The sequence below is a fragment of the Nomascus leucogenys genome, chromosome 5 (genome assembly GCF_006542625.1).
Source record: "Nomascus leucogenys isolate Asia chromosome 5, Asia_NLE_v1, whole genome shotgun sequence".
Classification (NCBI taxonomy): Eukaryota; Metazoa; Chordata; class Mammalia; order Primates; family Hylobatidae; genus Nomascus; species Nomascus leucogenys.
The window spans coordinates 1,427,604-1,442,810 of NC_044385.1; the positions used below are offsets into that span (position 1 = coordinate 1,427,604).

At 42.2% G+C, this 15,207-nt stretch overlaps 1 protein-coding gene across 1 annotated transcript in view; it reads left to right on the forward strand.

The window, feature by feature from the left end:
- The window catches only part of LOC101177335 (kinesin-like protein KIF28P), a 60,009-nt gene that overhangs the window by 8,260 nt on the left and 36,542 nt on the right, over positions 1 to 15,207 (forward strand). Inside the window, 3 exon segments of the mRNA XM_030812899.1 lie at positions 741 to 928; positions 10,504 to 10,603; positions 10,606 to 10,685. Of these exon segments, the coding sequence (XP_030668759.1) occupies positions 741 to 928; positions 10,504 to 10,603; positions 10,606 to 10,685 (368 nt within the window).

Sequence of the window (15,207 nt, forward strand, 5' to 3'; positions counted from 1 at the left end):
GATGCTTTTTTTTTTTCTTTTTGAGACAGTCTCACTCTGTCACCCAGGCTGGAGTGCCGTGGTGCAATCTCAGCTCACTACAGCCTCCACCTCCCAAGTTCAAGTGATTCTTATGCCGTAGCCTCCTGAATAGCTGGGATTAGAGGTACCTGCCACCACACCCAGATAATTTTTGTATTTTTAATAGAGACAGGGTTTCACCATGTTGGCCAGGCTGATCTCGAACTCCTGACCTCAAGTCATCCGTCTGTCTCAGCCTCCCAAAGTGCTGGGATTACAGGTGTGAGCCACTGCACCCGGCCATGAATAGATGTTTCTTCACGTGCTGTTTGTCCTTAGGACCATTTCTAGAGGCTTTAAAAGGTGTTTTTTTTTTTCATTTTCATTTTTTGATGGATAATTTTTCACTAGTTTTACTGGGGAATTCAGCAGTTATGCAGGAAGTCAGTCTCTCCACTACTATAGTTATTGTTATTAGTACAGGTGGGTGTTAGAGAGCCAGTTCTTGTCAGAAAGTTAATATGACCAGAGACAAGCCTTTCAAAAATTCCGAGGGAGTAGAGGAACAACTGCTTGTCATAATAGCTGCTAAAAGTAACACAATTAGAGAACAAACTGAGGGAAGGGTAAGTTCTTGGCTTAATTTCTTACTAGGTATGAAGACTTGCAAAACAATGAACTTGGATAACAAAGAGAAACTGGAATGATTGACTCTGAATTTGTAATTTGACTGTAGAGAGAGAACTCTGGGAGCAAATGTGTGATTTCCATGCATTCCAGAACCACCACCACTCTACAGGACCCTAAGAATCCAGAGCATATGAAGACATTTACTTTTGACCTGGCATATTGGTCTCAGGATGGATTTCAAAAGGATAAAGGTGATGTCCTTATTTCAGCTGATCCTAGTAGTAAATTTGCAGGCCAGGTAAGCTGCTTTAAAACACAGCTTCAATGCCAGTTTTTTGTTGTTTTGTTTCTGATGATGTGTTCACAGTGTGAAAGTACAATAATTTTATGCAAGCATAAATATATGCTCCATGTGAGAATTTGACTTTAAATTTACTCCTTTCTATGCTGAACATGAGGTCTAAAAATACAGCTATTGCCTAAGTAATTTTTAGATACTCAAATCAGTTCATTTGCCAATGTACTGACATACTTTGAAAAAGGTATGACTGTCAAGTCAATTATATTTTGCTTCTTTGAGATAAGCAAAATAAGCAAATTGTATGAGGCACTTAGCATCTGAGAACTTCTGTTTTAATGAGCATTTATCATGTGCCATGCACTGTTCTGCCTTAAAGTTGCTCACAATTTGGTTTGGGGAGACAGACAAAAAAGTGCACTCAGATGTTACAGGTTCTGTGATAAGATGTATGGGATACAGTGGGGTACAAAGGTGAGGTGGTCATTCAATCTAGACAGGATATTTGGTGAATGGTTTAATAAAGGGTATGATGTTTAAGGCTGAGTTTTGACAGACAAGGAGAAACAGTCAGAAAAAGTTATGGGGAGGAAATGAACAGAGCTTCAGTGACATGTGGGACAATCTTACTCTACATGTAATTGGAGTCACAGAAAGAATGGGAGGGGGGTGTGTGCAAAAAAATACTTGAAGAAATGATGGCTGAGATTTTCCCAAATTTGATGGAAACTATAAACCCACAGCTCTAATCCAGTGATAAAATCTTAAAAACAAGTGAGAAAAGATGGGGGAACAACAAGAATGACAGCAGATATACTGTCAGAAGTATGCAAGCTAGAACACAATGGAGAGAGTTAAGAGCCGAAAGCAATTCTCAACCTTGGGCAGGAGCAGTGGTTCACGCCTGTAATCCCAGCACTTTGAGAGGCTGAGGCAGGTAGATGGCTTGAAGTCAGGAGTTCAAGACCAGCCTGGCCAACATGGTGAAACCCCATCTCTTCTAAAAATACAAAACAAAACTAGCTGGGCGTGGTGGCACATGCCTGTCATCCCAGCTACTAGGGAGGCTGAGGCAGGAGAGTCACTTGAACCCAGGAGACGGAGGTTGCAGTGAGCTGAGATCGCACCACTGCGCTGTAGCCTGGGTGACAAAATGAGACTCCATCTCAAAAAAAAAAAAATTCTCAACCTAGAACACTGTGCCCAAGAAAATTTTTTCTAATTTTGAATCTTTCAGAAAGACCATTGATTGTCAAAGCAAGAATAATAAATTCTGTTGGGATTCAAAACAAATACAGAAATAAAACATGACAACACCAAAAAAAAGAGACAGCTACCAGAAGTATATTGTTTTAAGGTTTTGCATTATATAGAAAGTAATATAATATTTGAAAATAAAATATTTTAAAGAAATCTATTGGCCGGGCGCGGTGGCTCACGCTTGTAATCCCAGCACTTTGGGAGGCCGAGGCGGGCGGATCATGAGGTCAGGAGATCAGGACCACGGTGAAACCCCATCTCTACTAAAAATAAAAAAAAATTAGCAGGGCATGCATGGTGGCGGGCGCCTGTAGTCCCAGCTACTCGGAGAGGCTGAGGCAGGAGAATGGCGTGAACCCGGGAGGCGGAGCTTGCAGTGAGCTGAGACTGCGCCACTGCACTCCAGCCTGGGCGACAGAGCGAGACTCCGTCTCAAAAAAAAAAAAAAAAAAGAAATCTATTGTAACCCTAGGGCACAGGGTTTGTTTTATTACAAAACATCAGTTAATAAAAACATTAAAAATCCATTACTAGTAAACATACATAATATAAAAATATTTTTATGAAAAGTAATTTTCTTTCTTTCTTTTTTTATTTTGAGATGGAGTCTCACTCTGTCACCCAGGCTGGAGTGCAGTGGTGCAATCTTGGCTCACTGCAACTTCTGCCTCCCAGGTTCAAGAGATTCTCCTGCCTCAGCCACCCAAGTAGCTGGAATTACAGCCATGTGCCACCACACCCGGCTAATTTTTGTATTTTAGTAGAGGTGGGATTTCACCATGTTGGCCAGGCTGGTCTCGAACTCCTGACCTCAAGTCATCTGCCTGCCTCAGCTCCTAAAAGAGCTGGGATTACAGGCGTGAGCCACCACGCCCGATCTATTATTATTTTTCTTTAGAGATGAGTTCTTGCTCTGTTGCCCAGCCTGGTCTCGAACTCCTAGGCTCAAATGATCCTTCTGCCTCTACCTCCCGAAGCACTGGGACCTTCAGTGTGAAACACCATGCCAGGCCAAAAAATAGTACTCGAGCCAGCGCCGAAGAGAATGGCACTGCTTTCCATTTCTCCATTTTTTGAAATCTCTGTAATGTCTGACTTCATGAAAGAGCTTGATTCTCTGCCCTGCATGTCATGTATAAAATCACGTTACGTAGCCTCTGGCAAACCCCACTGCACACGTTACTCCATTCTATGTTCATGAGAGGATGAGAATGAAAAAAACAAACATTAGTACGATCACAAAAGGAAGTGTCACTTTACAAACACCCTGAAAATATCTCACAGACCCTGGAATGCATTGTGTGAACTGGTGCCCTAGAGCAATCAATATGAAATAAATAAGTAAAACAAGTATAACTAACTAAAGAGTCAAGTGTGGGGAAACGGAACTGTAAAACATTCTTTACCCCTCTTATCCTGCCATGTTTGGGATTTAGACACAGAGGAGATGGGATAAGTAGAATACAAATAGCAAGATAGTAGATTTAATTCCAATAATTTATATCAATTATTATATAAAATATAAATAGCCTAAACATGACCAATTAAAAAGCAAAGATCATCACATAAGACAGAAAAAGCAGGATCCAACTATATCTATCTACAAAATGTGTGTGTGGGTAGGGGGTGGTTTAAGTGCTTCTGTATCACAGGATTTTAAAAAACCTGGTTTACATATTTAAAAAAAGAGCATGCAAACGCTAAGGAAAAAAAACTAGAGGCTACATTTACATCACATTGCATAGGTTTCAGAACAAGAAATATTTAATAATGAGGAAAGAATTCATTAAGGAGACATAGCCAGCCTGAATGGGTATGTACCTAAAAAATGAGCTTTAAAGTACACAAAGCAAAAACAGAAACAGAAAAATAGACAAATCTACAACTGTATTTAGTGATTTCAACACTCCTATCTCAGTAATTCACAAAACTCTGTAATATTATAGAAGAGCAGAATAATATCAACCTAATTGACAATTATATCATAAAACAGGTCAACCACTTCCCGCCCAGCCACAGCACACACGTTCTTTTTAAGTACACACAGAACATTCATCATGGTGGACAGTATTTCAGATCATAAAACTAGTCTCAATAAATGTAAGTGTAAGAGGACTGAAGTTGGCTGGGCATGGTGGTGTGTGTCTATAATCCTAGCACCTCGGGAGGCCAAGACAGGTGGATCGCCTGAGCCCAGGAGTTTGAGACCAGCCTGGATAACATGACGAAAAACCGTCTCTGCTAAAAATACAATTAGCTGGGCGTGGTGGTGCGCACCTGTGGTCCCAGCTACTTTGGAAGCTGAGGTGGGAGGATCACTCGAGCCCAGGAAGTCAAGGCTGCAGTGAGCCGTGATTGCACCACTGCACTCCAGCCTGGGCAGTAAGAGTGAGATCCTGTCTCAAAAAAATAAATAAATAAATAAATAAAAAGACTGAAAATCATATGAAGTATATTTTCTGACCACACTGGAGTCAAACCAGAAAGAAAAATATTTGGGAAATTCACAAGCATTTGGAAAATAACAGACTAAATAATCCATTGGTTAAAGAAAAAACCACTAGGGAAATTAGAAAACATTTTTTTTAACTGAATGAAAACCAAAACACTACTTAAAAGGAAGAGGCCGGCCGGGCACGGTGGCTCACGCCTGTAACCCCAGCACTTTGGGAGGCCAAGACGGGCGGATCACGAGGTCAGGAGATTGAGACCATCCTGGCTAACACGGTGAAACCCCGTCTCTACTAAAAATAAAAAAAATTAGCCGGGCGTGGTGGCGGGCACCTGTAGTCCCAGCTACTCGGGAGGCTCAGGCAGGAGAATGGCGTGAACCTGGAAGGCGGAGCTTGCAGTGAGGTGAGCCAAGGTCGCGCCACTGCACTCCAGCCTGGGTGACAGAGCGAGACTCCATCTCAAAGAAAAAAAAAAAGGAAGAGGCCAGAGAAACAGTATTACAAAAAAATAAAAAATAAAAAATAAGTTTAAAAAAATGTTTAAAAGACAAAAAAAAAGGGGGGAGGGGGGAGGAACAACATTAGGAGATATACCTAATGCTAAATGACGAGTTAATGGGTGCAGCACACCAACATGGCACATGTATACATATGTAACAAACCTGCACATTGTGCACATGTACCCTAAAACTTAAAGTATAAGAATAATAAAATTTTTAAAAAAGACAAAAAAAGGCAACTCAAGACACTTGTCAAAATGTGTGGAACAAGCATGGAGTATGCAGTAGGGATAGACAAATATATACACACACACACACATACACACACATAGACACACACATACAGATACACACACATACACACATACACACACAAATATACACACAGACACATACACAAATATACACACACACAAATATACACACACAGATACACATATACACACAAATATACACACACAGATACACACGCATATACACACACATACATATACACACAAATACACACACATATACACACATACACATACAGATACACATACATACACACAAATACACATACACACTACACATGCACACATATACACACATACACTTACACATAAACACATACACACAATACATATGCACACATATACACACATACAAGCACATATACACACATACACACACATACATGTATACAAATACATACACAGACACACATATATACAAATACACATACATATACACACAAATACACACATATACACACATACACACACGTAATACACACACATATATTTTTATATGTGGGATGCATCTAAATGGAGCTGAGGGGAGGTTTTCTAGCAGTCAAGCTTACATTACAGAATAATCATCTCCAATTGGCATTGTAATCTTCCAATTAAGAATTTGAAAAGAGAGCAAATTAAACATAAAACAAGCAGCACAAGAAAAAAGATAAAAGTGATAATTAATGAAACGAAAAACAGTAAAACAATAGAGAAAAAACACTGAAACCTAAAGCTGGTTCTTTGAAAACATCCATAAAATCGATAAGCCAAATACCAAGAGCATAAGTGATCCTAGGGACATTAAAAGAAGGAGGAGGCCGGGTCACAGCTGCAATCCCAGCACTCTGGGAGGCCGAGGCTGCAGGCTGCTTGAGGCCAGGGGCTTGAGAGCAGCCTGGGTAACACGGCAAGATCGCATCTCCCTTTTTTAAAAAGAATGATTAAAAATATTTTGAACAACTTAACGCCAATACATTCAACAACAAATAGACACAAGCTACTGAAGTTCATGCAAAGAAACAGATGACTCAAATAGTCCTGTATCTATTAAATAAATTGAATTTGTAACTAAAAACCTCACAAAGAAACTCCAGTCCCAGGTATCTTTGCTGGTGAATTCTACCAAAGAAAGAAATAAAAAAAAAAAATGCAGATGATAGTAAACCCTTCCCGTTTCATTTGATGAAGCCAGTATTCCAACAAGAGCAGCCAAAGATACTACAAAAACACTGTCGACCATTATCTTTCATGAACACAGACACAAAAATTATTATCAAAGTTTCAGCAAACACAATCGAATCACATATTAGGTGGGCCTTAATATATTACTATCACCATCAATCAAGCTCAATCACTACCAAGTGGGCCCTTTCCTAGGCATGTAAAATTGTTTTAACATTTAAAGTTCATGATCTAGAATAGAATACAGGAGAAAAAATATGATCGGCTGCAAAAAGAATGACAAAATTTAACCCTCATTCATAAAATTCTCCACAAACTTGAAATGAGTGGAAGTTTCCTAGAAATAGAACTTGCCTGGAAAGCAGCTTCCATCATGTTTGATGGTGAAGCAGGTGTTCTCCATAGGACGGCAGGCAAGCCAAGGGTGTCTGTTCCCATCACTGCTATACAACATTCACTACAAGTTCTAGCCAGGGCAAAGACCATTGGTAGGAAATAAGAAATATGCCGATTCAGAAGAAGTAGGCTGGGCAGGTGGCTCACGCCTGTTATCCCAACACTTTGGGAGGCCAAGGCAGGAGGATCACTTGAGGTCAGGGGTTCGAGACCAGCCTGGCCAACATGGTGAAACCCTGTCTCTACCAAAAAATACAACAATTAGCTGGGCGTGGTGGCGCACACCTGTAATCCCAGCTACTCAGGAGGCTGAGGTAGGAGAATCACTTGACCTGGGGAAGCAGAGGCTGCAGCGATCTGAGATCACACCACTGCACTCCAGCCTGGACAACAGAGTGAGACCTTGTCTCAAAAAATAAAAGAAAAAGAAGGCCGGGCACGATGGCTCACGCCTGTAATCCCAGCATTTTGGGAGGCCAAGGCAGGTGGATCATCAGAGGTCAGGAGTTCAAGACCAGCCTGGCCAAGATAATGAAACCTGTCTCTACTAAAATTACAAATATAATAATAATAATAATAATAATAATTAGCTGGGCTTGGTGGTGGGTGCCTGTAATCCTAGCTACTTGGGAGGCTGAGGCAAGAGAATCACTTGAGCCCAGGAGGCAGAGGTTACAGTGAGCTGAGATCGTGTCACTGCACTCCAGCCTGGGCGACAGAGGCAGACTCCGTCTCAAAAAAAAAAGAAAAAGAAAAAGTAAAACTATTTGCAGATGACATGAATCCTGCTGAGCAGAAGGATCACTTGAGGCCGGGAGTCCAAGACTCCAGTGGGCTATAATTGCACCTGTGAACGGCACCTGCACTCCAGCTTGGGCCACGTAGTGAGACCTTATCTCCAAAAACTAAACTAAAAAATAAAAATCCTAAGTGCGCTACGAAACAAAAAAGCTACTACAGTTAATAAATGTGTTTAGAAAAGGCAATATACAGAAAGCAATAGTATTTCTCTAAACCAAAATAGCGATGAACAATTGGAAAATGAAATTTTAAAATATGAACAATAGTATCAAAAACATGAAATACTTTAAGGATAAATTTAGCAAAATAAGTGCAAAAACTGTGCATTGAACACTATAAAACATTACTGAAAGGAAGATTTAAATAAGTAAGAAGACAACATTATTCAGAAGTCAAATTGATCAACAAAACAAAGCAATCTCAATCAAAACGCCAGCAGGCATTTTTGGTAGAAATTGATACATGATTTCAATAATTTACATGAAATTGAAAAAAGGACTCAGAATGGCCAAAATTATTTTGAAAGAGAATGAAGTTGGAGAACGTAAAACCCACCACAAAGCTACAGTAATCGAGATGGTGTGGTGCTGGTTTTTTATTTATTATTTATTTATTTTCGAGAGGGAGTTTCCCTCTTGTAGCCCAGGCTGGAGTGCAATGGCATGATCTCTGCTCACTGCAACTTCAGCCTCCAGGGTTCAAGCGATTCTCCTGCCTCAGCCTCCCGAGTAGCTGGGATTACAGGCACGTGTCATCATGCCCGGCTAATTTTTGTATTTTTAGTAGAGATGGGGTTTCCTCATGGTGGCCAGGCTGGTCTCGAACTCCTGATCTCAGGTGATCTGTCTGCCTCAGCCTCCCAAAGTGCTGGGTTACAGGTATAAGCCACCATGCCCGGCCTGGTATTGGTTTAAAGATAGACATACGGATCAATGGAACAGAAGAGAGTGTCCAGAAACAGACCCTCATACATATCATCAACTGATTCTCTACAAAGGTGCTGTAATGGGCTGAATTCACGTCCATCTAGAACTTCAGAATGGGACCCTATGTGCAAACAGCATCTTGGCAGATGAGGCCAGACGGGATTTGAGTGAGCCCTAAGTCCAATCCTTACAAGGAGGAGGAAATTTGGACACTCAGACACGGGGAAGCATGTGGCAGTGGCCACAAAGTGGAGTGAAGCAGCAAGGAGTGGAGGAGCCACCAGAAGCTAGGGAGAGGCGAGGGAGGCTTCTGAGGCAGCGTGGCCACGCCAACACCTGGGGTTTTTGTTTTGTTTTTTGAGACGGAGTCTCCCTCTGTTGCCCAGGCTGGAGTGCAGTGGTGCAGTCTCCGCTCACTGCAACCTCTGCCTCCCAGGTCCAAACGATTCTCCTGCCTCGGCCTTCTGAGTAGCAGAGATTACAGGCACCTGCCACCACGCTCGGCTAATTTTTTATATTTTAGTAGAGATGGGGTTTCACCATGTTGCCCAGGCTGGTTTTGAACTCCTGACCTCAGGTGATCCACCACCTCGGCCTCCCAAAGTGCTGGGATTACAGGCACGAGCCACCACGCCCAGGCCGTATTATTTGTTTAAAGTTTTCAATCCATGAAAATCAAGCACACACACAAAATATTTTCCCAAATCTCCAATAGCACTGAGAAAACAAAACAGCAAAACTAGTTACTTTTACTCGGTGGGCGTGTGTCAGGTTTAGCACGCAGCTTCCACGGTAGGGTCAACATCTGTTACACAAAGATATTTTTCTGGTAAAAGTGTGGTCACAGTGTTCTGGAAAACCACTGGTGAAACTCCACAGTTTCAAGTCTAGCGCTCCCCCAACCCTTTTGGCGGAATAATTTTTATCCCTTTCTCAAATATTGCATGAACGTTGGTTATTGTCTATTGTCCTCATGTAAATCACACTATGTTAGTATGTGCATTTTCCCCAGAAACATGAAATAAATTATACACATGTATACATTGTAACAAATGGAATATCGAATGCTTAGTGCTTTACCATTGCTATTAGAGAGTAGGAAGAAATATACACGTTGAAACAGCCTCAAATAAGATAACTATTGCGGTCTATGGCCACAGCCCAGATGATAAAAGGAGGCAGACCACATCCCCTCTCTTTCAGCAACTGTGGGCACAAACATTTCTATTTTAACTTTAAAAAGGGGGTTGCACGTGTGTGTGTGTGTGTGTGCACGTGCACACGTGCGTGTGTGTTCCAGAACCACTGGAAAAAGTAGAAAAAGAGAAGAGTTCACTAACAGAGGACTAAAATTAGTGTGGCTATATTGTGATGTTATTGTTTGAGTCAACGAATAAAGTAGTAGAAGATGCTTTGAATGGTTTCTGTGCCTTGACATTTTTGTCTAATTGCTTAATTTTAAAGACCTGGCCCACGTTTTGGCAAGACTATAAAGTACGCAATTGCATGACCGATGGGGGTTAGCTAGTTCAGGATGTAGCCGATGTGATCCATGAATGTAAATGATTAGTGTTTTCCAAACTGACAAATCCCTTTCAGTTCTACGCCACCTGTTCTAAGCCAGCATCTGAGTTGTATTTCAAGCAGGTCTCATGGTATGAATCGAGGTGGGATTTATGAAGGTCGGGATACTTATTCAGATTTAAGAGGACTGAGAAAGTAGGAAGAGGAAATCTGCGCGCCACTGGCCTGTGCTGAATATGCCACCTGTCATCTTTCCAGAGCGACGTCTTCCATGACCTTGGCAGGGGAATTCTAGACAGTGCTTGGCAAGGCTACAGTGCAACTCTCCTAGCCTGCGGCCAAACTGGCTCTGGGAAAAGCTAAACAAGGGTATTATTCCAACTGTGCGTGAGCAGCTCTTTCCAGCAACTGAGAGCCAGGGGAGAAATCAAGAGCACCAGGTACGTAGTCTCAAATCCTTTCTTTAAGGAATTGTATTTTTTCATTCTAGACCCTTCCCCAAATGGAAGTTCTCAGCATCTCTATTTTAGGATAATGTTTGTTTTTCATACCAAAATGTTTATATGATTACAAAATCATGTTGCAGCTAAATAACATGTTGGATTTTTCTGGTTATATGGAGGCAAATCCAAGGAAAGTCACTCTGGTGTGATATTCTAGAAACAGGTATCTTAATTGCTAACCCTAACAAGGGATTATTATTGGATATTATTTGGTTTATAAGACAAAACCTTAGCCGACTCACGTCTATGGCTCCCTTTGCCATCCTCTTCTGCCAAGGTTGTGGCTCTATTCTAGTCTTAATCAACTTGCTTTTCGTTCTGAAGAATATTACTTCGTTTTTAAATTGTTTTTTACACAGAGCATAGCCTCTTACTTGCCCTAGCATACGAGGCCCAAGACCAGATTTTAGATTCACTGAACGTTGGTGACATTTTCAAGATGGAGTGTAGCATCCAATAACATAATTAGCTTTAAAACATGACAGGAGAATGTCAACAGATGCCTGTAAGCATAGTTCATGGTTCTGCTTTCTTAAAATGGTAGGACCTTTTAAGCTGGTGTTATGAAAATGCAATACAGCATTATTTTTATCTTATTTCTCTGATGTTAATGGTAACGTGTTCAAGTTAGAGAATTTTGTATTTATAATATCACCTAACTACCGTTAACATTTCAGTACCTTTCTAATATTTATTCATTTAGATTTTTATATTTATATTTTGTAGAGATGGGGTCTTGCTATGTTGCCCAGGCTGGTCTCAAACTCCTGACCTCAAGCAATCCCTCCTCCTTGGCCTCCTAAAGCTCCGGGATTACAGACATGAGCCACTGCGCCCAGCCTCTAATTTTTAATTCAAATATTTTCAAAGGAATACAAGTCTAGTTTAAAACCTCAAATAACCAAGAGAGAGAATATTTCCACACAATTTTCTGAATTTTCCGTGGCAGCATATTTACAATAGCCATGAAGTAGAAACAGCCCAAACGCCCATCCACTGATGAACAGTTGAATAAAATTGGTCTATCCTTACAACGGATGATTCAGCCTTAAACAGGAATGAAACTCTAACACATTACAATGTGGACAAACCTTGAACACATCATTCTAAGTACAAGAAGCCAGAGACAAAAGACCACACACTGTATGATTCTATTTGAATGAAATTTCCAGGAGAAGCAAATCTATAGAGATAGAAAAGAAATTGGCAGCTGCCTTGGGCTGGATGTTGTGGGGTGGGGTGGGGGGGGAGGGGAGGGGAGGGGGGGGGGGAGGGGAGGGGAGGGGAGAAGGCAGAGAAAGGGGAGTAACAGTTTTCTTTTGTCAGTAAACAAAATATTCTAAATTTAGATTGTTGACAGTTTCACAGCTCTGTGAATATACTAAAAACCATTGCATGGAACATTTTAAGTTGGTGAATTATATGGTATGTGAATTGTATCTCAATTAAGCTGTCAAACTTCAAATTGTTCTGAAAGGCTTATAGTGGAAACCACCGGTCTCCTGCCCATCCTCTCCCCTTTGCCTCTATTCTCCAGTTACTTTCTTCCACCTTCTCACTGTTTGCCCTGGTAGCCATCTCCATACTTATAAATAACGTTGGTTGGTCTCTTCTGCAAAAGCAATTCTGGACACCATCTACTGTCTTCCCACCGTGGTAGAAGATAATTTAACTCGGCCACACCAATGCCCTCAACCACAATACATCCCCCCCACATACTCCCCAACCATGATACGTCCCCCACATACTCCCCAAACACAGTACGTTCAACCCATACTCCCCAACCACAGTACGCTCCCCCCATATACTCCCAACCACAGTACGCTCCCCCCCATACTGCCAACCACAGTACGCTCCCCCCCATACTCCCCAAACACAGTACGCTCCCCCCATACTCCCCAACCACAGTACGCTCACCCCCATACTGCCAACCACAGTACGCTCCCCCCACATACTCCCAACCACAGTACGCTCCCCCCCCATACTCCCAACCACAGTACGTTCCCCCCACATACTCCCCAACCACAGTACGCTCCCCCCATACTCCCAACCACAGTACGCTCCCCCCACATACTCCCCAACCACAGTACGCTCCCCCCACATACTCCCCAACCACAGTACGCTCCCCCCATACTCCCAACCACAGTACGCTCCCCCACATACTCCCCAACCACAGTACGCTCCCCCCATATACTCCCAACCACAGTACGCTCCCCCCATACTCCCCAACCACAGTACGCTCCCCCCACATACTCCCCAACCACAGTACGCTCCCCCCATACTCCCCAACCACAGTACGCTCCCCCCATACTCCCAACCACAGTACGCTCCCCCCACATACTCCCCAACCACAGTACGCTCCCCCCATACTCCCCAACCACAGTACGCTCCCCCATATACTCCCAACCACAGTACGCTCCCCCCACATACTCCCCAACCACAGTACGCTCCCCCACATACTCCCCAACCACAGTACGCTCCCCCCATACTCCCCAACCACAGTACGCTCCCCCATACTCCCCAACCACAGTACGCTCCCCCCCATACTGCCAACCACAGTACGTTCCCCCAATATACTCCCAACCACAGTACGCTCCCCCCACATACTCCCCAACCACAGTACGCTCCCCCCATATACTCCCAACCACAGTACGTTCCCCCACATACTCCCAACCACAGTACGTTCCCCCCACATACTCCCAACCACAGTACGCTCCCCCCATACTCCCCAACCACAGTACGCTCCCCCCCATATTCCCCAACCACGGTACATTCCGGCATATTCCCCAACCACAGGACATTTCCCCGTATTCCCTAACCACAGTACGTTCCCCCACACACTCCCCAACCACAGTACATTCCCCCAACATACTCCCTACATTTAGGACAATGCTTATTATAACATTTGGTTAAATCAATAATTGTTGACATCTTATTATTTTTTCTTAACAGTTTCTGCCTCAGGATTTAATTGTTAACATTTTAACAGCACAAGTATTGTTCACTGCTGCACCAAATAATGCATACATCCTTTCCACATTTTATTTTTCTTGGAATTTTAAATTGCCATTTCAATGATGTTTACTTTTCTATAAATCTTTCTAAGTGCTCCAAATCACTGTCACATGCCTATTGACAAATCTTTTCCATACACTCGAACGTAATGGTGCCGTGATTTTTGGGGTCTCCTTCAGCAGGAGTCAATTCTCCTATTCCAATCGTATTAATTGTATTGGCACAATTGGGAGCACTGTTTCTGCAGGGCTACCTCAACACTCATTCTGGAACTTGACTTCAACCTTCATCTTCACTGGCTCCCCTGACTCCTGGATCCAATGTATTCTTCTTTCTTGATTCACTCTCTTTTGCTGCAGTTTCCTCAGAAAAGGTGCATCCAGAGTACTTTTTTGTTCATCCTTTGCACAACTGAAAATATCTTTTCGTACCTCCACATGTGATTGACATTTACCTGGAATAGAATTCTGAGAGTATTGAAGATCTCCATTATATTTTAAGTTCTAGTGTTGCAGCTGAGAAGTCGGCTACCATTCTGATCCCCAGTTCTTCGTATGTAATCTTTTTTGAGGGTCAGTTTATCTCTCGCAGCCTTCAGGGTCTTCTCATTATCCTTGATGTTCTGATATCTTAATGATTCTTTTTTCATTTTTCGTGCTGGACACTTGGTGGACCTCTTTCAGTCTGGAGATTCCTGTCCTTCAGTTCTGGAAAACTTTTCTGATATTATTTATTATTTCATCTCCTGTATTTCTTGTTTTCCCTTTCTGAAATTCCTACTAATTGGATTTTGGGCCTCTTGTACTAATATTCTAATTTTATTATCTTTTATAACCTATCTTCTATTTCTTGGTCTTTTCTTTTTTAAAAGAGATGGAGTCTCACTCATGTTGCCCAGGCTTGTCTTGAACTCCTGGGCTCAAGGGAGCCTCCTGGCATCAGCCTCTCAAGTAGCTGGAATTCCAAGTGTGAGCCACCACTGCTCTTTTTTATTCTGCATTCTAGAAGATTCCCTTAATGATATTATAACTCTCCTGCATTTTTATTTTGGCTGTCATTCATAAATTTAACTTACAAGCACTTTCTTTTACTCTCCGGTTGTTCTTTTAAATAAAATCCTCTTTTCTTCCATGGGTATAATTCTTTCTTGGAGGCTATTACTTCTAGGGCTTTAAAAAATATTTCTAAGCTGAGCATGGTGGCTCATGCCTGTAATCCCAGCACTTTGAGAGGACGAGGGAGGCATATCACTTGAGGCCAGAAGTTCAAGACCAGCCTGAGCAAGACGACAAACTCTCACCTCTACTAAAAATACAAAAGTTGGTCGGGCGTGGTGGCATGATTCTGTAGTCCCAGCTACTCGGGAGGTTGAGCCAGGAGAATCGCTTGAGCCCAGTGGTTGAGGCTACAGTGAGCTGAGATGACACCACTACCTTTCCAGCCT